Genomic DNA, 25,896 nt, shown 5'->3' on the forward strand with positions numbered 1-25,896 from the left:
TGTAGGACTTTTTTGACTGTAGCCAGGTACCTCATCAAGCAAGCTGACATGAACACACTCAAGGAACATCTCGTTGTTCTCTCTTATGTATTGTCTGGAATATCATGACACAGTTTTAGCTTTCATTAAGGACTCTTAGAAAATTCTGTCTTGACTGAAAGCTTCCTTACATATTTAATGCTTGTACACTACTATTGGTTGTCACTCTCCAAACTCTCTTCCACTTTTTGACCACTAATTTAAAAATATATTGATAATCAAAATCACAAGCATCATTTTTTTCCTTACATATTTTCCAAGGAATGTAAAGTCCAAAGCATTCTTCCCTAAGATATCTTGTATTTCTGAAAAATCATTAGAGTTGCATCACAGAGTTCTTCAAGCCTGTAACCCTGTATCTAGATTAAGATTACACTGGCACCCACTATGGACACAGTGCTGTACCGTCACTGCCAGCAATATGTGGATCAACAGGGAAAACACTGAAGTTTCCAAATTTTTTTAAATTCAATTTTTTAAACAGCTAATTATTTTGCCCATGACCTCTGAATGACCTTATGCAAGCTGCTTTCTCTCTTTTGCCTCCCTTCCCCTTTCATTCAGGATTTATCATCTTTACGGAAGGGACTGTCTGTAAACAGTGCATACTGCTGAGGATCTGTCATTTCAAAGCAATGAGTACTGATTCCAAATGATGACAAAGGATACACAAATTAGACAGAGAAGATGCACTAAATAATAAAATTCAAGAGATTTAGTATTGCTTTCTTTGAGTCATGTGAATTTCCATCATGTTAGGCTGGAGGAAAGCAGATCCAACTGTGCTTTTGCAACTCATCTGTGCACAAGAGCAGTATTTTATATTTACTCATGCTTTATTTTACCCATATTTAAGTAATGAGTTTGCCTGTGGTGAAAAGTGAGAAAAATCCTGAGTATGTTGCAACAGTACATCTCACAGCCTACAGGATGAAGTGAGCTTTTTTTCCCACTAGCAATGCTTTTTGGGGTAAATTTAAAACTGCAGGAGAAAATAGTGGGAGAGTGCTGCGGAGTACCCCACAGCCAGTCTCTCTCCCCGCTCTACCTCTTCCATTAGCCTTCTTGCCATGTAGGAAAACGGAACAGGAAAAAAAAAAGTATACAATTGTTTCCTAGTGGAAGAAAGCATAGAGCACAAGGAAGGAAGTAGGAGGAAGACACATGCATACTGCACACTGAACTGCCAGGTAAACTGCCAGTCCAAGCACACCGCAGCCTGCACTGTGCAACACATGCCCTTGCTGGGGCAGAAAACAGACAGGCACAGTGGGAGGCTGATTCACACCTGAGGGGAGGCAGAAGAGATGAGTCTGGCCTGACATTGCTATTTCTTGGCCCTGCACAGTGGAAGACACAGTACAACAAGCTCTAAGCTGAACCACAACTCCACACAGCAGGGAGCAAGCTGTACAGGCTTCTCCAACTAGGAGCAGCTGTGGCCTAACAGGGCACCAAAAAGCCACCAGCCATTACAGCTCAGCTTCTTGGCGGGACAACGAGATCCTCCTTGTTGGAGCCCAAACCTGTAGGCCTGCTTCATCCTCCGCTCCTGCCAGAGCCCTGGAAGGCAGGACAGACCTGTGCTCCATGGGGCCATGAACTGGGATGGCCACAGCCCTGCTCCAGGGCAGAACTGGGAAAAATGTGACATTACCATGATGAGAGGGAAGTACAAAACCAGAGCGCCTAGGCTGACCAGAAAGCAGCCACCAGAAGCCCAGATGGGGGCAGGGGCTGACAGGAGGAAGCTGAGCACAGCCCCCGCCTTGCACAACCCAGGGGCCCCATTCTCACACCCAGGGAGGGCTGCCTGCACCTCACATGCTGCTTCGGGCAGGAAGGCATTCCGGGCTCAGCCCCAGAGGAAGGGGCTGAAATCATCAAGCCCAAACTAGCAGTGATGTTGGCTTCTCGAAAGACGCAAGTCTCTTTCTGTTCTTTGAGATGCCTTTAATTTATACAAGGTTCAGGAAGCCAAGAAAACCAAAGATCTTTCATGATGTGCTCCAGGGAAGAAGGGAACGAAATCTCTTCAGTACTGTGGAAAGGCAAACCTACCTGCTCTTTTATGGTTTTTTTTTGCATTAAGAATATTTTTCCTATTTTGCTGTGATTTCTCAATTTTGTTTGCTTTTCTGCTGGCTCATCTGTACACTTTTAACAGAATTGCTGCTCCACTGAAATTTTTTGTCTTCAGCAGCTACAAGAGAGGTTCAGCTTTGCAAGGAAATTTCCATGGAAGGTCCAAACCCAGTCCTCATGTTCTAGGGACTGGCAACTTCTTTGTGGGTGGGACAAAACTAAAAATCTTCTATAGTTGAGACCAGAACTGCCAGGTAAAAGCAGCCTTTTTTTCTCCAGGCACCAGTTGCTCAAATGAGAGGGCCAAAGAAGCCTATTCCAAGGTAGGTCCAATTGCTAAGTGTGGTTTTAATACGGTCCAACAGCATCAATAGGGTCTGTACAACTGATCTATTTAAATTCCTTTTAATTATTCCTGTGTGTTTTGATGTTCTTGTGAGATTTTGTGTGAAAAGAACTCAGCAACCCTTGTCCTGGAAATTGATGCTTTTACTAGGTATTTTTGCATTGTCATTTTTTGCTTAAGTTTCCTCAGGTAGCCTTCCATTCCACTGTATTTGCTTCTCAATTTGTGCAGCTTGGATATCTTCTCCATCCCTCTCTCTGTTCATCATCTCTTATCTTGTCTCAGAAGAAAGAAAACACCAAATGATGCAACTGTCCAAGAAGTTACGTTGAAATAAATTATTTAATTCCATTCCGAGAATAAATCAATTCAACAGCTGCTGAGGTTTTTTTTTTTTTTTTTTTTTTTTTGTTTGTTTGTTTTTGACTCTTTAGAGGGGTTATCTCTGCCTTTTGGTAGCAAACAAGTGGGTTTATTGCTGAAGAAGCAACAGAGAAAGTAATAATATTTAGTTTTCATGTAACTCACTGTAAAAGACTTTTTCCTTACTTCTAACCCTAAGTCTACCCTCTTTGAGTTTGAAACCATTTCCCATTGTTCTGTCACCACAGACCCTGCTAAAGAGTCTGTCCCCTTCTTTCCTGTAGCTCTCCTTCAGGTACTGAAAGGCACAACACAAAATGGCTAGGCAGTATAAGATGATGAATGGAAACAAATGTTTACAAAGCACAATAAAAGGGGGATAGGGTCTTGCAGTCACTCAGGAAAAGGTCAGGAGCTCTGAAGTGAATGCACTGCACAGTTCAGTAGAAGGATGTATGTAGGTCGCTCCAATAGTAATGCCTCCTCTTTATTTCCATGGAAACTGCAACAGATAGAGCACAATTTGATAGTAAAAATTCTCAGCTACAAAACACTGTTTTCCAGCAGTCAACACCACTAGCTCTGCATCTTCATGAGTGCTGAACAAGAGCTTGAATGCTGTGCTCATACAAATCTGTGTTAGTGGAAGTGACCACTGTTGCTGTTGCCACTACTGAAACATACCACACGCTGCCTCGCTGTGCTAACATGCACTGTTTGGTCTCCAGCAGTGTTCAGCAAGCACCGATGAATGTCATGAGTGCCTTTTGTTCCACATGGAGGAATTCAATCCCACTCCCCTTTGCTCCATCTGCACTTCCATGTCAGCCGTCATTCTGTCAGACTGCCCCACTGCTGCCATCTGTCATACAGCAACAACATGCAAAAGGATATTGGTGGGAAGGCTGAGCTTCTGCTGCCATTCCACCAACATCTGCCTCTGATATTGTGGGCCAACATCATAAACAGGAGGCACTGCTTTTGGAGCATCCCTGGTATATTTATTTGGAGGATTTCAGATTTATAGTCAAAGGAGATTCAGAGCATAAATTTAAATCCTGGAGGTGGAAGAAATGTAGTAAATGCATGAATGATTCCATCATTCTCCTTTATGCTTTCCTTTCTTTTCTTTCTTTCAACTTTTTTCCACATCCTTAGTCTTTGCTATTTTCTTTTCTGGGATACGTTATTTTAGATTGAGAGCAGTCCATTCAGGAATTGTAATGCTTAACTATTCCCTCATGAGACAAGCTGGGAACTCTTAGTAATGCATTTTTTAAATTCAATTCTGCCTGTCTATTTAATCACGATTCTTTCCATTTACTGATTTGCCTTCTTTTCAAGCCTTATGCTTATTGATTTTTGAAGATAACCATTAAGGACATACACTCATTTCCATGGACCGTGAAGTAGTTTGAGAGTTCTCAAAAGAACATTTTCCCAAGTAATGAGGACTGACAATTCACTGACCTTTGTCATGAGACAACACAAAATTCTGTCTTATACAATCATAGAAGTAAAGCACCTTAAAGTCATTTATTAAATCACTGCCTTACTTTGTTCTCAATAAGCAATGAATTAAGCTCTCTTATTTCTAAGAGTCTGTAATTCAGCCACTGTTAACTTTTCTGCAGCTTTATATCTGGCTCCCCTAGAAATGCTGGCAGAAATATTCTTTATTTACTTTTCCCTAGAGAACGTCCTGGATATGCTGGGGTCTAGAGGTCTAGGTGTCCATAGGTGAGTGCCCACTGGAGCTGACCAGCGAGAAATGCTACTCAGTGGTTTGCTCTTTTAGCTCTTTAAATCAGGGCCACAAGTTATTTCTGAATCCATTTTTTGTTTTGTTTTTTTTTTTTTTTTCCCTGGGAAAAAAACATCAGCAGCAAGCACTTGTCTTGTCTTATACTCAGTGAGAACACACAGCCCTATACAGCATAAGAAGCAAGAAGATGTGCCCAGAAATGTATCCTAAGGAAGCGCCTACACAATGAGAGGCAGAAGTGTCTTAAGCTCTTCAGAGTCTGTTAGATGAGCCAGCCTTTCTCATAAAAAACTTTAAGGATTCAACAAACCTTGCTGATACATGCAGTCTTTTCTGCACTACTAGGTATCAATAGATGAAAAGAGAAACAGATAATAGCACAAGGCCACAACTGACCTTTTCATAAGCCAAGCTTCATTTCTGGGGAACAGCTGAGCACTGAGGGATAGGAGGGCTGGAGCTGACTCCTGGCTGCCAGCATGGAAGAAAGGCTGTTGCTAAATGACCATATATCTGTGTTCCGCATCATTGTTGGGTCACCTTTAACTCTAGTATTAGTAGAATAAGTTTGGGGTTCTCACTTTTGGACTCGGCTCCTGGGACAAAATAAATGGCACTTTGATAACTAGGTTTTTCTGTCAGTATGTATAGGTTTGGATTTTCCTGTTGCTGGATGTGCTGTTATACATTTCTGTCTTATAGTTTTGACTTTCTTTTCAGATAAAGTGAGTTGTCACTCTTAGTTACTTGCATATCTGTGAGTATGTGCACAATCCTAAGTGCAACACTAGAAAGTCAGTGTTAACCAATGCACTTACTTGAGAATTCCTGTTCTGCATATGAGAAAAGGTCAGGGTAGTTACTGTGGTGTATTAAGTTAGCACATTATGATTTTCTCAATATACTTTTTTTTTTTTTTCAGATTTCACTCATAGTAAATATAATTTTTTCTCTGCAAGGAATAAAAATTAAGGTTCTTGGAGATTAACAAACTTGTTTGTTCACACTGTTCTAATAGTTTACATGCCATAGGAAGAGACAAAAACACGAATTCTGACTGTAGTTCTGACATGCACTTGCAATGCAAGAGTACAGTTCCCTGGGGTTCATTTTCCTATAGTCTCTTCATCTGAGGTTAATTGGAGTCTCTGTACCTTTCCTTAAATTAAAGAAATGGCCTGAGGAAACTGATGCACTGAATGTGACTCAAGAACTTTATGTCCAGTTTAAGGTGGAACACAGAATGGAAAGAAAAGTGGTAAATGGTGACCACAAGGTGAATGCAGCAGGACAACAGCCGTGCATACCAGGTATGCAGGTAACATGGATACTGTCCAGGGAAAAGCAAAGCAATTGCCACTCTTAGCAGTTTCTAATTCCTGACAAATCTGAGGAAATGCACATTTTAGACCCAACAGGACTCTGTTATTTTCAAGTTCTGCAGAAGGAGTTACTCTGTAATGAAATATTGATTTTACAGCTAGAAACTGTAAACAGGATAACTCTGAAACTGGAAGGAGAAACATGAGCCTGAACCACCAGCACGCTGCAGTACCCAGTGCTAACCCTGGAGGAAAACATGTGCCCCATGAGAGGGAGCTGCTTCCCCAGGTGATAGAACAGAATAATGCCTGCTGAACAATGGGAGGCAACCCCGTAACAGATGAGCTCTCCATCTTCACTGTGGGCATTTTCAAGTTCTAGGTGTTATCTTGCACAAATGACTGAGGAGCCCAAAGTCCTTCAGTACTGCTGAGTAACCACTGTGAGTGAGAAGGGCTCACATATCTTGTGTCATCTCCTCCTTGTTGCTCTGGCAAATTCCTTTCATCCGTATGTTGTTTTCTTGAAAACATGGAAGGTAGGAAAGCAGTAACAGTGGCTGTTGGACCTAAACTGATAGGTGTAGGACATGGGTTACTACTGCATTTAGAATTCTTTATTTCTTCTAAAGTTAAATCTGAATCTCCTTGAGCACACATTAAATGCAAATAAAACCTGACTGCTGCTTATACAAGCAGAAGTGTTTCAGTTTGCTCATTTGTGACAGTGGTGGCTCATGTTTGGTTCCTGAGTTGTCAGTAATTTCACAAGCATATTTTCCAAAAGAATGGCTTTTTCACATGTACAGTTGCAGTACAGGAAGACTTTCTCCTCTTTAGTTGCACTGCCTCTCTCAGTATCATAAGGCTAACCATCATTCTGGTGAGTCAGCAGTTGTATTTGTAGCTGCACCATATTGGAACCCCTATGACAAATAAGGCTAAATGCACTCTTTTTTTTCCAGGTTTGAGTATGCTATTTCAGGATACCTGATGGGAGATCTTCAGTCAAAGATCAACTCTAGTGCCAATATTAAGGAACGTATTTGAGGCATCTCATCAGATCTGATGGATTCTGTTTATTTTTGGAAAATAAGAACTGAATCAGGTGAGAGGCAAAGCCTAGCTGAAAATAACCTTACAGATTTGAACTGTCAAAGAAGTGCTCTTTTTTCACATCTCTGGAAGAAGAAGCAACATCCTTTGAAGTGGAGGCTGGTTGGATTTCAGAACGAAGCTGCTTCACAGGTTTAGACACCTGCTTAATTAGAGGATAAACACGAAATTCTTAAAGGGGTTTTATGAGGCAGCATGTCAGAGAACAAGTATTCCTCTAGCATTGACAGAGAAGAGCTGCAAGCTATTATCTTTGGAGGTGGGTCAAAAATGAGTATATTAGCTAAAAGCACTCCCTATATATAGTGAGAAAAGCCATATGTAATTCCCAAACCTCAAACAGGAAGTTTTTTGAAGGAATCAAGGAAAAGTAGAATCACGGGTGCTTAAGGAACAACAGTCAAATCATACAATCAGAAAACAACGAGTAAGAAAACAAAAGCCACAAAGAAACAGCTAGGTAGATAGCAGGAACAGTCATTCAAAGACAATTAAAAGAATACTTAGTTCATGATACTGATCTTGTTTAATGGTCTGTCCTACAGTTGTCATACAACCCAGCTGGGAATACTACAAGAGAACCTCCTAAATATGATTTTAAAAATAGGAAATAAAAGAAATAAGCAGGAAAAAAGCAGGACAGAGCAATGAAAAGAAGCTCAGGAAAAGTAGCTCTAAAAAACATTCACAAGAACAAAGTTCTCTGTTGTGTCCTTTTATGAGGAGGTAGAGGCACAATCACAATAATCAGCATCTGATGACAAAATTAAGAGAGTACGCTTTTTTCCCCACAGAAGAACAGAAACTGCAAAGTTCCTAACTGAGAAGCGATGAAAACACTAAGCTAATAGCAGGGGGTTTCCTTCTTCCAGTACGCTGACCTGTATGTGTGAAGACAGAAAAGTAATGTGATCCTAATCAAAACCAAGGGCACGGCTTTTAATACGGCACACAGTTACTGCAAGACCTTGGTCAATGGAGAGCTCAGATCTGATTGTTTATGTCGGAATTGAAGTTTTGATTGAAAAAAAGTCCTACCTACTGTGTGGGAGGATGCTGGATATTTCTGCAAGTATTGTGTCTCTTCAATAATATTAAGAGCTTCCAGAAGAGCAGCACCTTTACATCTCACTATATTTATTACAAGAAGGAAAAGCAAGAAGACAGTTAAATGCTGAAGAAACAAACCCTTCTTTGCCAGACCATGACCACAATATTAAATGTTCTCTAGCAGTAATCAAGATCTGAATCCTCTATTTAGAATGTGACATGGAATGATTAAAATATTATTTAAGATTTTATCATCTTTGTAATTTCCAAAGAGGCTGAAAGATACACAGAAAGAAATACAGAAATTCTATTAGAAGACAGCATTTTCCTGTTGTGGATTATTTTTTTTATTTCAATTCATAGCTCATTGTCCTTTACAAACACGTTGCTTGAGTTTTCAAAGTAGCCATGTTCTTCTATTTTTTTTAAGATATTGATTTCAGACTCCTTTTTAAAATTGCCTTTATCATATTTAGTGCTGAAAGCAGACTAAAGAAAATTGACAAATGTAGTTCATCTAATATAAGCAGATATACTGCAAATAAAATGTGCTTGGGAAACAGAAACAATTATTATAGCTTGAATACAGCTCAGGGCAAAAACAATTTATTTAAAATACCCAGGATGCAACTAATGTAAAATACAAATGTAAGCAGCCCATTAATTCTGGTAAAATAAAATGAACTAAACAAGACTAGGAGACCACAAACTAATTCTTTAAGTATCTAAATGGTAAAGCATGTTTTTACAGTAATTTCTACCCCAGTAGAATTTTTTTACAGTAATTTCTACCCCTTCATGCTATATTAGTTCTGATACTAAAGTACAGTACAGACAATAAGTAGTGGTATGATGCAAGATTTCGCATACTGGATTCTGTTTTTATTCCAACATTGCCCCATATAATAAAGATATTATGTCTTAATGCTGCAACATTACCCTACCCTACCCTAGGGTTTTAACTACATTGTTCATCCCTAATGTGGAAACTCAAATATTCCACTTAAATTCATTTTCTCATTTTTAAGTACATTGCCACCAAATATCCTCCTATTTTCTTCACTGCTTTGTGGACTTGTAAAAAGCTTTTGGCTGTGCATGATTTTAAGCCATACGCTGTACTTTCCACAAACACAAAAGCAAAAGGGAATTCTCTTTCACAGCAACCAGACAGATTATTAACACTGCATGCACCTAGAACAACTCCAAATAGGAGAATCTATGTCACCGTGGAACCCAATATCCTGTTTTGGTTTCCTTCCAATTATGGATGTTTTGCATAAAATAAAATATCAACAAATCTCTAGGAAAGACTTTCTTCCCTAAAAATTATAGTACAAACATCTACTTGTATCCCCAGATCGTACTAGCTGCTTCTCTTGAAAAGGCACCTGCCATGCCCCTGGAAAGGGAAAATGCAAGAAGACTCATGGCATCCGCTGCAACATTTCATACCCATGGAGAAATCTCAAACCTTTTCAGTTTCCTAATTTTCTAATTTCATACATGACCAGTATTTCATACTGACATTCTTGATAGAAAGTTTGTTTCAGATCTCAGTTTCTAAAAGATAAAATGATCTTACTCAATATACTATGAACTTAAACAGAAAATGAATCTTTACCTTGAAGCCTACTTAGAATTATTGAAGCAATCCACTTTAATTTCCACCACTTTAACACAGTATCCTTGACAGTCCAGCACAGCAATGCTTTGGATAGTCTCTAATAAATACAATTTCCTAGCTCTATAACCATATACTGAAGTCTGGGAGTGACACTGGGAGCTATTTTCTCAATATCCCCTTGCTTTCCTTTTTGTTACAGAACAACATAAATCTGAGATAGTGTACTGAATGATGGGAGAGAGGCATCTGACTATTTCCATTTTAAATGCATTTTAAATGTCAGCACCTATTCTATGTGTAATTCTAGGCCTAAAAGCCTAGCCTACCTCATGCACAAAGAAGACATATGAAAACATGTTCTTCTATTCATATGAGTTTTTATAACTGCATATTTGCACGTAGTTCATGAAACTAGCAATGCATTTATTTTCCGAACGAAATGTCCATAGCCTGTAGAATAATTCAAACAGGTGCTAATTAGGTGTACAGAAAGGCCACTGAAAATAATTTATGTCTCTCTCTGCAACAGAAAGAATGAATAAATGTTAATTGCTTATATTATACAACAAGTGATATTCTAGAATGGCACTAAATTAGCTGCAAATATTATAATTACAAAGTAGTGGGTAATTTACTAAAGATTAATTGAAATGATTTAGTGCAAACAGCATATTTTTGCAAGGCAGTATTAACGCATTTTGCACTGACAAGAAAAAAAACCACCAACAAAAAAAACTCAGTGGTGGTTATGGACTGTTTAACGAAGTACTTTATGCACCTCATGAAAGCCTCTCTCTTGTGTGTCCTTCTCTAAGAAAAGTGTTATATTTTTGCAGAGGAAATCACTGTAGCGTCGATAATAATTAGAATGTCTGGACCAGCCTATTAAAGGACCAAGTCTGATCTCAGCTGCATGGGAGAGAGACAAAAATCTGCTTCACTGTGTGTCCAGTAGCCTCTTCGGAAAGCTGTACCAACTGCAGCTATTTACTGTACAAGTACTTAAGTAACTGCACCAGCAGTTTGAATACATTCCTCATAAAAGAAAGACTTGAAAAAAACACTATGCAGCAATAGTTTCATTTTCCTGATCTGAGTGCAGCAGTTTCTTGCATCCAAGTTTCATATTGCACTGGATGGAGTGCAAAGGAATGGGGCTCAACACAGAGAAAGGGACTTGGAAGATTGTTCTGGTTCAGATGGACTTTCTTATTTAGAAGCATTATCTGTTTTAAATACAGGATACTTTTTGGAATTTGTTATCTACTAATTATAGTCTCATGACCTATTTTTTTTTCTGGTTTAATATTTAACACAATTCAAATGTAGTTCCTTGGAGCGTGATAGTGCAAACCATTCAGTTATATGGGGCAATAGGTATAAGACACGATCACATCCTTTTTAACTGAGGCATGTCACAGCTATAGCAATACTGACTGTCAGGTCTCACTTTTCATTAACATGTGCCCTATGTCATTGAAAGAAGCATTGTGATTAGTGAAAAGCTAAAAACAAAAATAAATGTCTCAAATGCTCTTTGCTAGTTGTAATATAAACACTTCTGACACTATGCTAGTCAGTGTGCAAGATACATTTTAGGGAATGTTCCCTCTATGTACAGACCTAACTTTACCCCATAGAGAGAGATGAAGCAAGTATATGTATCAATTAATTCTCACTTAAAAACTGGGCTGAAATCCCCTTGAACATGGCAGTTATGAAGTCTTGACTCTAATTTTAGCTATTATAATCTGTTTAATGTGAAGAGGCCCATTCAGCAACACAAGGACTTTCTGGATTTGTTTCCTACTCAGTATCTCACTTTAATGTGCTTCAGCTTCTTTCACTTGAACAGGTCTTGCTTAAAACTAACTGTGTGCAGTACTGAATAAGAACGGCTCAGTAAATTTGGGCAAAAAGGCTCATCTAATTAAAAAGAAGACTGCACACAGCACCTATTAGGACAATATTAAGACATTATAGGGACATATTAAGACATTATTAGGACAATATTATAGCATTGGAGATTCAAGCTGAAAAATAAACATACATGGCACAATCCTAGTAAGAAAAGGAAATAGGAATGTATTAAATAGACATCTGACTTAAGAGATCAAAGAGATGTGAATCTCATAGCCAGATACCCATACACAGAGCCTCTGAAGTAAATGCAGCCGGACATTGTTATCTGTCTTGCTCTACCAGGCTCTGACAGACATCTGTACCTCAGAAGGTCCATTACTGAGTAAGAGAACAGAATCACAGTTCTTCACATAATGACCAAGTATCTGATCCACTCCTGGACAGGGACCACCTGCAACAGGCAAGCCAGAAAAAAATGCAAGGTTGAAAATGAGCTACCAATTTTCAGAGAGCATGTAAACTGCAAAGGAGCAGTTTACAGCAGGGAGGTGTCTGTGAAGTTGCCTTAAAATGCTGTCTACAGATTCTCCAGCTGCTCTTTGCCTGGCCAGTCTCCACGCTCTAACTTAGAGAGGTGTAAAAGCTACTTGAAAACTAGAGGGGAACGCTTGGCTCAGAGCCTCAGAAAAGACAGGTGGACGTTGTCATGCACTGGCACACTGCAGCCACACATGCTTATGTCTGTCCAGGTTGGCTTTTCTCCCTGATGCATCCATAGCCATGAAGGAGAGCAGGAACTTCTTGAAACTTTCACATGAACCTGATGTAACATGTTGCCTAAATAGCAGTCAAACACTGAGGAGTGACTGCATGTCCACGGCAATTCAACCTTATTTGGTAAGAAGTATACACCAGTATCAAGAGAAAAATAGAGATCGATTCTACTGAAATGAATGACAGCAGTTACTTTCCAACACTGGCAAAATATTAAAAGAAAGGCATAGCTAAACAATAAACATCAAAAAAGCAGTGGCTACATACAATTCATAACTGTTAGGTGAAGCTACATCAGTGGTCTTAGACTGGTGTGTTATTTTACATTGATATTACATAGACAAGTTCAAACGTATTTTCAGTTTAGACATTTGTAATTACTGAGAATTACATACGGCCCTGATATCAAAATAAGATTTATTTCATTTTATTCATCCAAAAAGGAACACTTCCTCTCTGACGCAGCCAGTTGGTCTTGCCTTTGCTAGTATAGTTTTTTTGTTTGATAGAAATATTTTAATTGCATTTTATATGCATATGCAACTGATCCTGAGGAAAAAAAATAAATCATAAAGTATCAGTAAAAATATTCTGCATTCCTCTTAAAAGCTGCACCACTTCTGATGCACATTATGAACATATTTCATGATCAGTACTCTTCTTACAGCATGAAAATACATCACTGTGAAATGCACTGGGAGTGGCTGGACCCTCTGCAGTCTCTTCCCCTGTCCTGTGCCTATTAAAATATTGATTGACTCCAACAAAATGAATTGATGGACCTACCTTACCCCGCCATTTGAACTTGTAGTTTCATCACAGGAACACAGGAGATCACAGAATCATATAATCATAGAATCAATGCTACCTCATACAAAAACTTGCTAACCAAAACCAAAATTCAAATACTTAATTTTTCAGAGGTTTTTGTTTAGCAAGGTCATGAGATTTATCAAGAATAAAAATCCCCTGGGTGAGTTATTCCACAGATGCGGCTTGCCCTGCTACAGCTCAATACTAGGATATCTGGATCACTGGTCTGCCCTAAAAGCACAATCCCTTTCACAGGACAGAAAGACCTCAACAATGCTGGACAACCAGGAAGACATGTATGTTCCAGGTATTCAAGTCCCCGCTCTCCAAGTGAGAAATGGCCAACCTGCCTTGCTGGAATGCAGTAACTTTAGAGCCTAACCCTGAAACCCTATCCCTATCCACAGGAATACTGATGGAGACTTAAGGGTGCAAATGCCAGCATGTGTGCCTGAATGATGACTCAGGATCTCAAATGTGAGAAAGTGCCATGTTCATAAGCATGAAAAATGTTAAATTGCTTCAGTGAAGCCACAGTGATCAGTATTACCGAAGGAGCTGGTAATGCACGTGTGCACTAAAAGCACATTACCATGTGTACACAGAGACCAGACTGTTTAATGGTACCAGTCACAACCAATTCTTTAAGGGTGCAAGGAGGAATGGTGTTCTTTTACAGTACATCTCCTCAGGTAAAAGTGCACTTTCCCAAGGGCAGTGAAAATGAATGCAAAACATGGCATTTGTAATTATGGTTGAACAGGCTGGCACAGCTCACAAACTTTGGAAAGTACCAGACAGATTTTTGTAAATTTGGGTAACCTGATTTTCACTGATACGATTTCGAAAGCCCTACTTAGTGATATTAATTACCCTACCATATTTAAATTGGAACACAAAATACAAAATATTTCATGTTAGCACATGAATCTTATTCTATTTCATCTCCTTGTTTCAATGTTAAAATTTAATACTTTTAGAAATCTTGGTTGTTTTCACTTTAGATCCAACTCCTTCACAGCTGGGTGTGTTGATGGTTCTGATTACACTTTTACATCTGTAAATGTAAATTTACAGCCCAATTAAAAAAAAAAATAGTCTCACTTCTGCAAATATTATTAGACATGTTCACTAATGCTATCTGAAAAGATGCAAGCACAGTGAGTCTTTGTCCGGTTATTGTATACTTGTCTTGTATTATTGCCACTCTATTTACAATGGCACTCAGTAATACTGGCACAAGGCACCTTCTTTAAATCAGGATGTCTTTCATAATCAAAGTTTTCAATAAAATGCCTGAAGCTGATTAGTAAGTTATAGGGTTCTTCTTCTGAATGATATCAATGGCTGTGTAACTCTAAGCATTACAAAAAGCAAAGGTAAATGTTTTACATTCAATCTCATAAAACTGTACACAATAACAGTCTACAGCATGAAAACGGCCATTAAGTTGTTGTAATTACTATGAAATGCAGCAAGTATAACAATTCTAATGTTGCACGTATTTATCATTAATCACTGTATTCATACAGTTGTTTTTGTATATATATATCAATGGTACTATAAACATAGCTGTTGGAAAACACACATTGACACTTAACCCATTAGAAGTTTAGTACTTCTCATCTGAAAAGTTAAAATATATCAAGATATGATTGATTAAAAAAAAGAAGCCTTGCAATATAATGCACATTTTGACACTGTCTAGGGTAGAAATCAAGATGAGATATAAAAGAGAATATTCTAGATTTGACTGTTTTACATTTACACCTATAGTGATAGAAAGTTTAAAATATTACATGTAATTAAATAATACAAAGTTTATGAAACAGTTGATTTCAGAGATCCACAATGCCCCAAATCTTGGTTGTGTATAATAAAGAGTTCCCATTAACTTACACCTCTCGGTCCTTTATGGAAAATTTACGTTATTTTCTCTTTAACAACACATAGGCAAAGTGAATTTGGACTGAATGATTTTTTTTTCCGCTGTACAGAACTGCATTCAACTGGAGAATATTATTATGCTTGTATTTTCCATTGCTGGACATTCATCCCATAAGCCTTGAGCATATGTTCGAGCATTTGGTGATGCCATTTTGTGGAGCAAGGAAACTCACTATCTACATTGCTGTCAGTAAACAAAGTGTTTCTAATTTTTGCAATTGTTAAGGCAACTATAGGGATACATTAAACACACCATATGCTTTTGTGTTGCTTCCTACAATCTAAACAGTAGCAGTTATAAGAAGTTTCAAATATGCTTTGATCTTCTTGACCACTTAGGAATTCCATCAAGTTGGTCAATGTACTTCACTTCTTTAACATGTTTTACAACTGTAGACATAGCTTATTAGCTGCTCGCTGGAGAAATAATGTATGTATTGGCTTAAATTTGAAGACTGATCATTCATTAAATTTATCCGAAATTTTTTTTTAAAAAACAGCCAATCTGATTCCAGTGAACAAAACTGAGAAAAACATAACACACACACACAGTTCTTGTGTTCTCAATTATTTCTGTCCCATAACTTAAGCTACTTGGACTTCTGTCATCATTTCCTCTGCATCCTGGTTGGGCTTTGTCGAAAGCTATCTTCACCCCAAGTGAGGACACTTCCTATCTCCCAACTCCAGCACATTGTTTAATATTTATTCTAACATATCAAGTAAAATAGATAACTATTTAACTTTGTTTTCTCTGGGTAAGGCTGCAGGTATACATGATAGTGAACAGAAAGGCTTGTGCAGTGGCTGCAATAGCTTGCAGCTACAGCCAACAAGGCCACAGAACTGCCAGTGCTGTTAAAATAACAAGTGAGGAACTCAGGGCTGCACTGCTCCCATTTCCAGTTACACTGTGTTTAGAGGATGACTTGACAGTGCTTGTCGTGGTTGTGGTGACAAACTTTTTCACAGTTGGTTTTGGTTCATTTCTGTTTTCTGGACGGGTTTTCTTGTCCTTGAGAATATCTGAAAACATGAAAGTAAATGTAGGATTAATCACACATCTGGAATATGGGCTAGAATGTGTACTCTAGCTTGAATAACCAAACTATGCATGAGGAGTGAAAGGATGCCTATCTTAATGTTTTAGTTGAACCCAGTGGCCTCATTGTTTTGCTAGGCACCTGCTGTTTTGGTCAGGAATTCTGGCCTACCCTACTGGGAGACAAAGCCTAAACCTGGTCATAGTTTTCTCTCTTTAACAATACCTTCATTTTCTCCTGGAATAGGAACTGGCTTACGCTTTAAAACATGATGCTAGGGTTGAGCAGTTTTGTAACATGCCCCAGTGAAACACCTGTCAAGATGTTAAGTTGCCGCAGGAAGAGACTTTGAGAGCATACTGACTTAATTCAACAGCCAACTTCCCAGTTTCTTTTTGCAGTGCCTTAACTTTAAAGCAACACAGGACTCTTCATATGGTAGGACAATCTGGCAAGAAAGGCTACTAACACAAAGAACTCCGTAGGTGTCTCATATGCCTTGTTCATCAACATGAGCAAATAAAGTGGCTGCAAAGAGAAAATGCTTTAAGTTTTGTTTCACCATTTTTCCTATCAAGTACAAGGATTTTTTTGTTGTTGTTTTGTCATTAAGATATGGAACAGTATCACTGACTGTTTTTTTTAAATCTCTCCAGATGCATTCTGGGGGCGATTTGGGACATCTTTTATGTAAAGGATTAGATATGCAAGAAACTAGTCTCAGTAGTCTTTCCTTGCATAACACAGACTTTTCAAATGAGAAAAGGATTGATAAAGGTCTCCAGTTATCTTGCCATTTGCGAGTATCATTGCGATCTTATTGCCATTAAACCCTTCACTGGCATTGTGGGAAAAATCAGTACTTCCTCTGATGATGACATGATCTACAAAAGCATACCTAAGTGCCTGCCATATGAACCAAACTCTTACCTGCAAGAATTTATAAATTAGCAATAATTGTTCAGGTCCAAGCTATAAGGATTTTTTTGTGATAATAATGAATGCAATGCTCATACATACATAAAGCAAAAAGTGTAATTTTGTAATGCAAATTAAACAAAAGTCCAATCTTAAAAATAAAAACCCTCTGAATCACAGAAGCAAGTTCTTGGCAGAAACTAAAAGGCAGGAAGTATTCCAGAAATGTAAATGCAATCTGAGATCATTGTCTGCATATCAGTAGTTCTGACCAACCATCAATAAGCCCACTTGATAATAAAAATGAGCTATTGTATTAGGAAAGCACACATTGTTCTTGCCAGTATAAACTGTAGAAGAAATGCAATGAATTCCTCCATTTTATCATAATATCAAGCAGCTGAACACCATACAGTCTTTTGCTCACTGCCTCCCCTTCCCACCCAGTGTTCCATATATATATATAAAAATATAAATATATTTATTTACAAAGAAAATGATTCTCAACCAATTGGTCACCATTTGCTCACCGATGCCCAGCCAGTCCTTCAACAGTGGCAGCCCTCCCGGGCAACTCCCTCCAGTTTTATAGTTTTTTCACATGCCGTCATATAGTATGGAATATCCCTTTGGTCAATCCAGGGCAGCTGTCCTGGCTCTGTCCCCTCCCAGCTCCTCGTGCCCCCCAGCCCCTCACTGGCAGGGCAGCACAAAAAGCTGAAAACTCAGCTCTGTGCAGCACTGCTCAGAACCAACTAAACATTGGCGTGTTATCCACACTGTTTTTCTCCTAAAGCCACAACATCGCATCATACCAGACACTATGAAATAAAAATCAGCCTTTTCCCAGCTGAAACCTGGACAGTCAACACTGATTCAGAGGAATCTGTTATTAGTAAACCTCAAGGCTTACTGCAGAGAAGGCACACTGGCTGGCAAGGAATGCAGTGGGAAAAAGGTGATCTGCTACTTCGCTTTAAATTTGCTATGGCAAAATGCAGACATTGTTCCTCAATTCAGATTGCAGTGGAGCTAACAGAAGGGAGAGGGAGAAAAAGCATGCTGTAAATATTTAGAAAATACCAGTACTCTGAGGAAACCTAAAGAAAAATGGACAACTTTCAGACTGTCATTAAAGTAAATTAAGGATAAATCATGGAAGTAGGTGTGTTCTGACACTGCCTAAACTCCATTCCATCACTGTCATTCTCCTTTCTGACCGTGGAAAATGCGCTGTTTCTCTGCTGCCTCTTATATCATTCCAGCCTGCTGACTTCAGCTCTCTGGGGCCAGCTGATTAAATTAAGACCTCACTCAGGTAAATCTATTCCCCTCTTCCACTTGGCCATGTCCAGCATTGTAACTTGACTGGCCTCGATAAATCAGGCAGACTGAAATGTATTAATTCATTTATTTTCTTTATATTGACTTAACCAAAAATCTAAGGTAAGATTTAATGCTATCAGAGAAGCTGTTGGTTTTTAAAAGCTTTCCTCTCAGTGACTGCTTAATGCACTATATAACAAGCATTAAATAATACATTAGAAAATTCTGCCTTTATCCTTCACATGGAAAGGACTTAACTCTGAATTCTCTCTTTGTCTTTACAGCAGAGTGTTCTCTGATGGACAATTCTAATTTAGGACTCCAATTAGCTCTCTGCTTAAAAATAAATTAATAAAAATAGTCCAAATCCAGTTCAGCATCTTTTTCAATCCCATATTCAGTTTTTAAGTTGCAAATTTCAGCAGAGGGAAGATTTCATGTCTTTTTCCAGTTCGCTAAGAGTTCCAGCTGCTTACTCACTCCAGGGTTTTGGCTGAGATACTCAGAGTTAAATGAGTTTTTCTCTCAAATCTTTTTCTCAGAGTCAGGGCTGATTGTGTTCAGTCTACTACTGACATTCAAATGGCAAAAGATAGCGAGTATGCTAAAAAAAGTGTCAGTGTGAAGACCAGCATAGAAATGAAACTGCAGTCTCAACGAAGTGAACCCTAGATGGTTCAATTCCCAAGAACAAGACCACAAATCACGGCTTTATAAAACCAAAGAGAAGCCCCAACTTCAGTCTGTTCTAGTATTTACCTTCTGCATTTTGAAGCTCTGTCCTTCACAAGTAAAAGCTCTCTCCATTGCTGGAAGCTTCCTTACCATCATCACTCCTTCTACTCTTTCCAGAAATGGAGTTTAAATCTTTGAAGACTTTAGCTAACCTCATATAGATGGCTGGTGGACCTTGGTATGTGAATTTTATTCTACACTGTTACTTTTCTCATGTGATATATTTAGAGTTTCAGTATATACTTCTAATTACATTTGTTTTAAGATCTGTGATACACTAGGTAGTGATCACAATACAGCTCCTGTGCCTTCCCTTATCCAGGCTTCTAGCATGAACACTCAAATACTGCCAGAAGGGATACTCAGCACTGGCAGCTGGTTGCCTGGCAGCCCCTGTGAGCAGCCTTACAGGACTCTGCCAGGGACTATGTCTGCTGGGGTCAGTGAAGATGGCTCCAAGTCCCCTTAGGCACCGCGATCACCATGAGTGCTGAAAGCAGCTCTGTGAGTCCAGGGGGCTCAGTCCCCCTCCTTAGCTGATCTTTCATTTGCATTAACTGTAGTTAAATTCACAGCTTGACAACATAAACAAAACACGTGATGAAAATTACTTGACCTTGATGTTTAGAGCATTTAGGATTATCTTCACCTCAACAATGTAACCGCAGATTGCTTCCCAGTAATGTGCGTGCTGCTAAGATGGCACTGAACTTCTCATAAATACTTACGTGAATCAATACCATTCCTCAGAAAGACTAGCCAGGATAAAAGAGAGAGTTAAACCTGTCATTACCATCTAATTTAGGTGCAGGAAACCTCCTCTGCGGTGAGGGCTGAGTACGCCTTCCAAACATGTTTGGTGAGTCACACACTACAGCGCACCTTAATCTCAGCCAGTCATGATACAGGGGAAAAATAATGTGGGTATTATTTTTTTAGGTTATTATCAAGTAAGCTGACACAAGCCCAGCAATACTGGCAGCCCAGACATTAGTTACACCTCCCTAGCCTAAACCTTTTGCAGTTGGCTGCCCTGGCACTGGAAGGAAGGATCAAACTGTTGATTGGTACACTCACATGCTATTGCTTGCTAATGAACAGCATCAGTAAGGTCTATTTAAACGCCTCTAGAAGCTTCCTATTGTCCTGCCAAGGGACAAACAAGCTCATCAGCTTAAAAAAAAAGACAAAAACCTTTCCAGTCTTGACCTTCTCTTGACCTGACCAGAGCTCAGTCTTTTCTCTGTGATTGCATTGCAATGATCAGTGTGAATCAGCTGAATGGTAGTGATCTCACATAGCAGATCACCTTTTGGGAAGTTATCACACCTTTTGGGAAGCTATCATCACACCAGAAACATGTACAATGCTTGTGAGCGTATTTTGAATGAAAACAAACTGGATTTGCCAGGCTAGGCCTGTACATGTTAGCTACAGCAGCCCGGTTTCTAGTGGAGTGGTGTACTGACAGCAGAGAATCAATGCTCATCAATCCACCAGGCCCACAAAAAAATGTGCAGATTTTGAAAACATTTTCCAGAGTTTTAAGCTATGAGATGCTAGGGAGAACTTTCTACCCAGGTAACTGGGGAGGTAGGAAGAGTGGGGAAAAGAGAGGGGGATTGTTTATTTCTTCTTTCCCACATTAATTACATCAAGCCAGACCCATTCGTTTCTTCCTCAGCTTTCCTGCAAACATTGTGCTTTGAAAAGACAGAATGTCAGCATCTATGGTGACAAATTAGTGCCCTGGACTTGAATGTCTCATCATGGTTACAATGAGACACATGTCTAAAGTGAACTGGTCAGTCCCTACATTTACTCCCAACCTTGTAGCTTGATTTCACTTTGATCATAGGCTTGGTTTTGGCTGACAAGACTGGGAGAAAATTAAAACAAGGTGCAACTTGGTGGAACAGGCTCTTAAATTACAGTAGATGCTGCAGTGTTATTATTAGCTTTTTATCACCTCTGGTAGCAAAAGCTGAAATTACTTTTGCATGTTCAAAGGAAGGGACTCCGAAATTGCAAAACAATGCTGTCACCATAAAATGTAACAACAATTTCCAAATAATCTATTATCCTGACATTAAGACCAGCAATAATTATTTCTAGTTACAGCTGCAGCAGACATGGAAACTGGAACACTGTGGAAATGGGAATGTGAGAACTCCCAGTGTGTGATGAACTCATGATACAACTATCAAAATGTGGGGTTTGCCATTGTTCACTACGTAACATGAGTCAAGACTAGGCAGGTTAATCAGTCTGTTTAATTCTAGCTCTGCAGTTGTTCTGTTTCTCTTTTTAAGGAGACTGGAAGAGAAGTTGGATCTGTGGCAGATCACTTCCTCCCTGTAGGACAGCAAGTGAACTACTTTATTTCTCAAACACTTTGTGCATTCTGAATTTAAGTTCTCCAAGGTGAGAAGAACCATAGCCATTCTTCTCAAGAAATAACACTGGCTGGGACTTTCAGGAGCTACAGTTATAAAAAAGAGTCAAAGGTAACTAAGAAAAAAAATGCAATAAAGAAGAGTCAAGAACAACCGCAAGACAATTTGAGATGCCAGGTGCCTGGAAGCCACACTTACATTAAGTAGCAACTCCTTCTCCATTCCCAAACAATCTGTTGTCTATATACCTTGAAATCCAAAATATAAATAAATGAAAATAAATCTTAGCTGTACTAGTGTAAAGAAACCCATCACTATATTTGTTTGGCTTTTGATATACAGCTACCATAGCAAACCCTGCATGATTTTCACAAGCCGTAATAAAATACGCTTCATTCTGAGGGCTGAAGAGTAAACCCGCATGTATTACTGCCTCAGCCCCTGCAATGGTATATGTCAAAATAGAACACTCCATCCTTTTCTTGGGAAGAAACAATCTAACCTAACAAACCTTGTGTGATTCAGCAGTAGTTCCATTAATCCATGAGTCACTGGCAAGAAAAGGTTTCGTCATTTTGTTTATATTAATATAAGACTTATTCAAATGCAGACCAGCTGAAAGTGGAGGCTTAAAACATGTCAAACATCTTTTACATTTCCTGGAAACATCTGTTTTTAGTCCAGTCCTAGACACATGTTTGTGGTTGTATGCTTAAGCTTGTTTAGCTTTCCAGATACCTCATACATACTGCAGCACAGCTGACATGATATCCTGAAACACAGCATGGAAGTATCTGTGAAACATGATGTTCCCAGTAAATCTGTCGAACTTTTATTGTAACTTTCTTGTAATGAAAGAAACAACTAAAAAGCTCTGTGACAGCTTTCTGCCATCACTGTGTGGTGCAATTAATTAGTTATGTTTAGAAATTCTGTACATGCCTCACTGGTAATATCCAGAAGACTGAGAGTGATCCTGATACTGCATGCCTCATGTGCTCAAAACTCCTATTAAACTTAATGGGAGTTTGGGGGGATGCGAGGAATGCAGGACTGACCTTTATAGCTGAAGATGAATGTGCACTCTAGACTTCAAAGATTAGGTACCCTGCCAGTCTGGAGTGTGCTAGTGATCAGCACGCCAAGTGCCGAAGGCATCTGCTAAATATCACGCCACAGCTCAAAGCTGTGTAATTAAGAAAAATATAAACTGGCTCAAGGAAGAAAAATATTAGTAATAATTGAAAATGCTTTGGCTGTTGCTTTTGTCCTGATGATCTCATTAGTTCTGGTTACAGAAACAGTTCTCACACTGGCTGACGTGGGGCATGCTTTGTTTGTGTTCTCATTCTACCCACATCTTTCCCAGTTAACTTTTACTGCTCAATGCAAAGGTCAAATTGAAAGCTTAATTAAATTGTCTATGAGGAAAACATAAACTTATTTTGGAAGGGAGTACAAAACATTCAAAGCCATCCCAACTCCTCTTGCCCAGACAACTTCTCTTCTTGAGAAGAGAAAGAGCATGTATTGTAGGAGCTCTTTCCCGTAAGGGGAAACTGCATCTTTACTTGCTTGGAAATTTACATGTAACAAATATCCAGCCTTTTCATAAGCTGCTAATTGCATTTGCAATTGACATTTGTAACAGTAATTTTAATTTAGCTCTACAGCCTTAAGCAGACAAAGCTCCATTTTCTAAAAAGGTTGGATATGATCTTACACCTAGGTCTACCCGAGGGCAAACTGCACCAAAACATCCTGGAAGGAATTATTCAAATTAAGTACCAGTACTCAAATTAGGTAAGCAAAAAGAAGAGACAGGAGAAACGGCTCTCTGCTGCTGAGTGAGGTCTGTGACTCCCTCCACAAGAGATGCCAAGGAGAGCAGGGAGATAAGAGCCATGCTCTCTAATTTCAGCATCAGCAGATGTATCTGTAAGGAATGGGCAGAGGAAACTAAACCATAGAACTCCCTTCCCACCAAAGAGCTCCGTGACCCAAGGCAGAACCCTTTCAGCTCACAGTTGCCTTTGCAAGGCAGGATGGATTCCCAGAACATAATAACCAGAAACAAGGCATTAACTTCCAGCCAGACAGCCACAGAAAACCAATTGCAAACACTTCCACACGACATCTCAGACGTTCTTTTCTCCCTGCAAACATGATGTTCTCTCATCATTCCTCACTCTTTAAAAGTCAGTCAAATTATTCCACTTATTCCATTGCTCTCTTAAAAATGTTGACAGATATAATTCCTTTCGTAAGATTTTTAAGTGATTGGATTCCCATTTTCTTCACATTAATGATGGCAGCAGTGACTGTTTCAAATGTTTCTTGTATTTCTGTTATTTCTTTAGCACAAACAGAACCTTATACTAATCTTTAAAAGATATTCTAATAGGATATAATCACAATTGATATCTATTTATGGAATAGACACTAAAATTATATCAATCCACACATCATCTGATTTCTCTCAATGTGGATGACAAGAAAAGGTTAGTTACAATGCCAACAGATAGCTCCAGTCGTTAAGTAAACTGGTAGGAAATATTTATTTATTTGATTCTTTCCAACCTTTCATTTCAGTGACAACTGAAATAAAATAAAATAAAAAACTAAGGCAGGATATTATCCTAGATTAATCATTTTAGACCTACCACCAAGAACAGCAAAGGAAAATATCATGCCATTATACTTGCTTTGCCTCTGGTATGGAGAGTTTAAATTAGTCTTTTCTCCTGCTCTAATGTGGCAAATATTCAGCATGCATATCCTCTATTTCACATTGCTAGGTTCATCCAGCCAACCAGAACCCCAGCTCTATCACAGGTGACAGTTACTGACAGAGTGGATGATTAGAGCCATCACTTTACTGAATATCTGTAGAAGAAGAACATGTTTCATGTAAAAATACTGAAGGGCTTAAAAGCATTATCTTGTTAATAGCATGCAGTGAAACTGATGAACCCTTATCACATTTAGCAGAAAAAAGAATATCCACAAAGACACAAAGGTAAAGGAGATACACAACCAAGGGTAAAAAAACCAAACTTTTATAAGAAAATGTCTTACAAAATGAAGGAGAATCTGTTAGCACGTGCAGAAAACTATGCTCAGCCTATGCACCGAATTAAGGGAAGGACATTCCTGACCAGGGCTGGCATTGATTCTATTCCGTGTTCCTGACCCAAGTGAGAGAAGTGAAATGTTCCCTCCAATTTAATGAGACATCTACATCAAAAGTACCAGCACTGAGTTTAGCTCAGCCTAGTGTGGTACATGAGAGACTGAGGGCTATAAACCTTCTCCCTTTTCCAAATTAACAGTGTTGCTAAACTTCACATTGGTAAGCAGTGACAAAGTGGAAACCACTTGTCTCTCCCATTCAGCCATATGGAAGAATCACTTCTGGCCACAATCCCACACATCTAATAGCAACTCCTTAAGGTATTAATTCCGTCATGAAAATGAACAAAAAACAACCATGCTGTTTTGAGAGTGCTAAATATTGCATTGGGACTCAAAGACCTCAAGATTTCAGCTGGCTTCTCTTGGTACAGATGTGCTCAAGCTTGACTGCCCAGGCAGGAATAGTGACAAAGCCAGAGTGCTTGCCAAAGACCTACTCCTGGCATCAGCAGCACCTCTCCACTGCACTGTGCCCAGGTGCTAAGAGTGCTGATGAGAAAATATGTTTTTAGGCAGGAAGAATTTGGAGAACCTGAAAGCATCAGTATCTTGCTGCAAGTGAGTGGACTGTGATGGGAGTCTCCAGGAGAAGGAATGGACTGCTCTATCTAGGTCAGCTAAGGCCCTTAATACAGTAAATATATAAATCATCTTCACTCGTTTCTATGCACAGAATTGGCATGGATATATGCAAAACAATTCTTAGGTGACTGCACATGTAGCTTGATTTGTGTGTGCTGCCAATCCAGCCAAAGAAGCTTTGACACGTACTCAGTCTTCTCTTTGAGATTTATCAGTTATTGACAAGTTCTTTGTTTCATAAGAGCTCCAATAAAGGGAAAAACCCACTGGAACATGATGGGAGCTGACACCATGTGCTGCAGTGGATCTGCTGGCACTGCTGTGGTCTATTATGCAAATATGCATCAGTGGACTTTGTAAAACATAAATTATGGAAATGCCCATTTAGAGCCTCTTCAAAATGCAGATTACTTGCCTGATGCTTGGGAACAATTAACATCGCTGATGTGAACCCACTGTCAGGGGCTGCTATGCTACAGCCTTTGGATGTTAAGGCCTAGGAAGCTGTATTCTGCATGCAGATTCAATCTTGGTGTAATATAATTTTGCTGTAAATTCGACTGTCACAATCTTCTTATGCATCGTTTCACT

At 39.0% G+C, this 25,896-nt stretch overlaps 1 protein-coding gene across 6 annotated transcripts in view; it reads right to left on the bottom strand.

The window, feature by feature from the left end:
* Positions 3,005–25,896, bottom strand: part of LOC110397772 (glypican-5-like) — a 409,202-nt gene continuing 386,310 nt past the window's right edge. For 2 of the 6 annotated variants that reach the window (XM_021394552.1, XM_021394560.1), the window contains one exon: positions 8,671–16,136. In XM_021394552.1, the coding sequence (XP_021250227.1) occupies positions 15,934–16,136 (203 nt within the window). In that variant the 3' untranslated portion in view covers positions 8,671–15,933. Of the gene's footprint in view, positions 3,336–8,670; positions 16,137–25,896 lie in introns of those variants that run through there. The other 4 variants (XM_021394557.1, XR_002437961.1, XM_021394558.1 and 1 more) reach the window with 4 other exon arrangements.

The sequence above is a fragment of the Numida meleagris genome, chromosome 4, assembly GCF_002078875.1.
Source record: "Numida meleagris isolate 19003 breed g44 Domestic line chromosome 4, NumMel1.0, whole genome shotgun sequence".
Classification (NCBI taxonomy): domain Eukaryota; kingdom Metazoa; phylum Chordata; class Aves; order Galliformes; family Numididae; genus Numida; species Numida meleagris.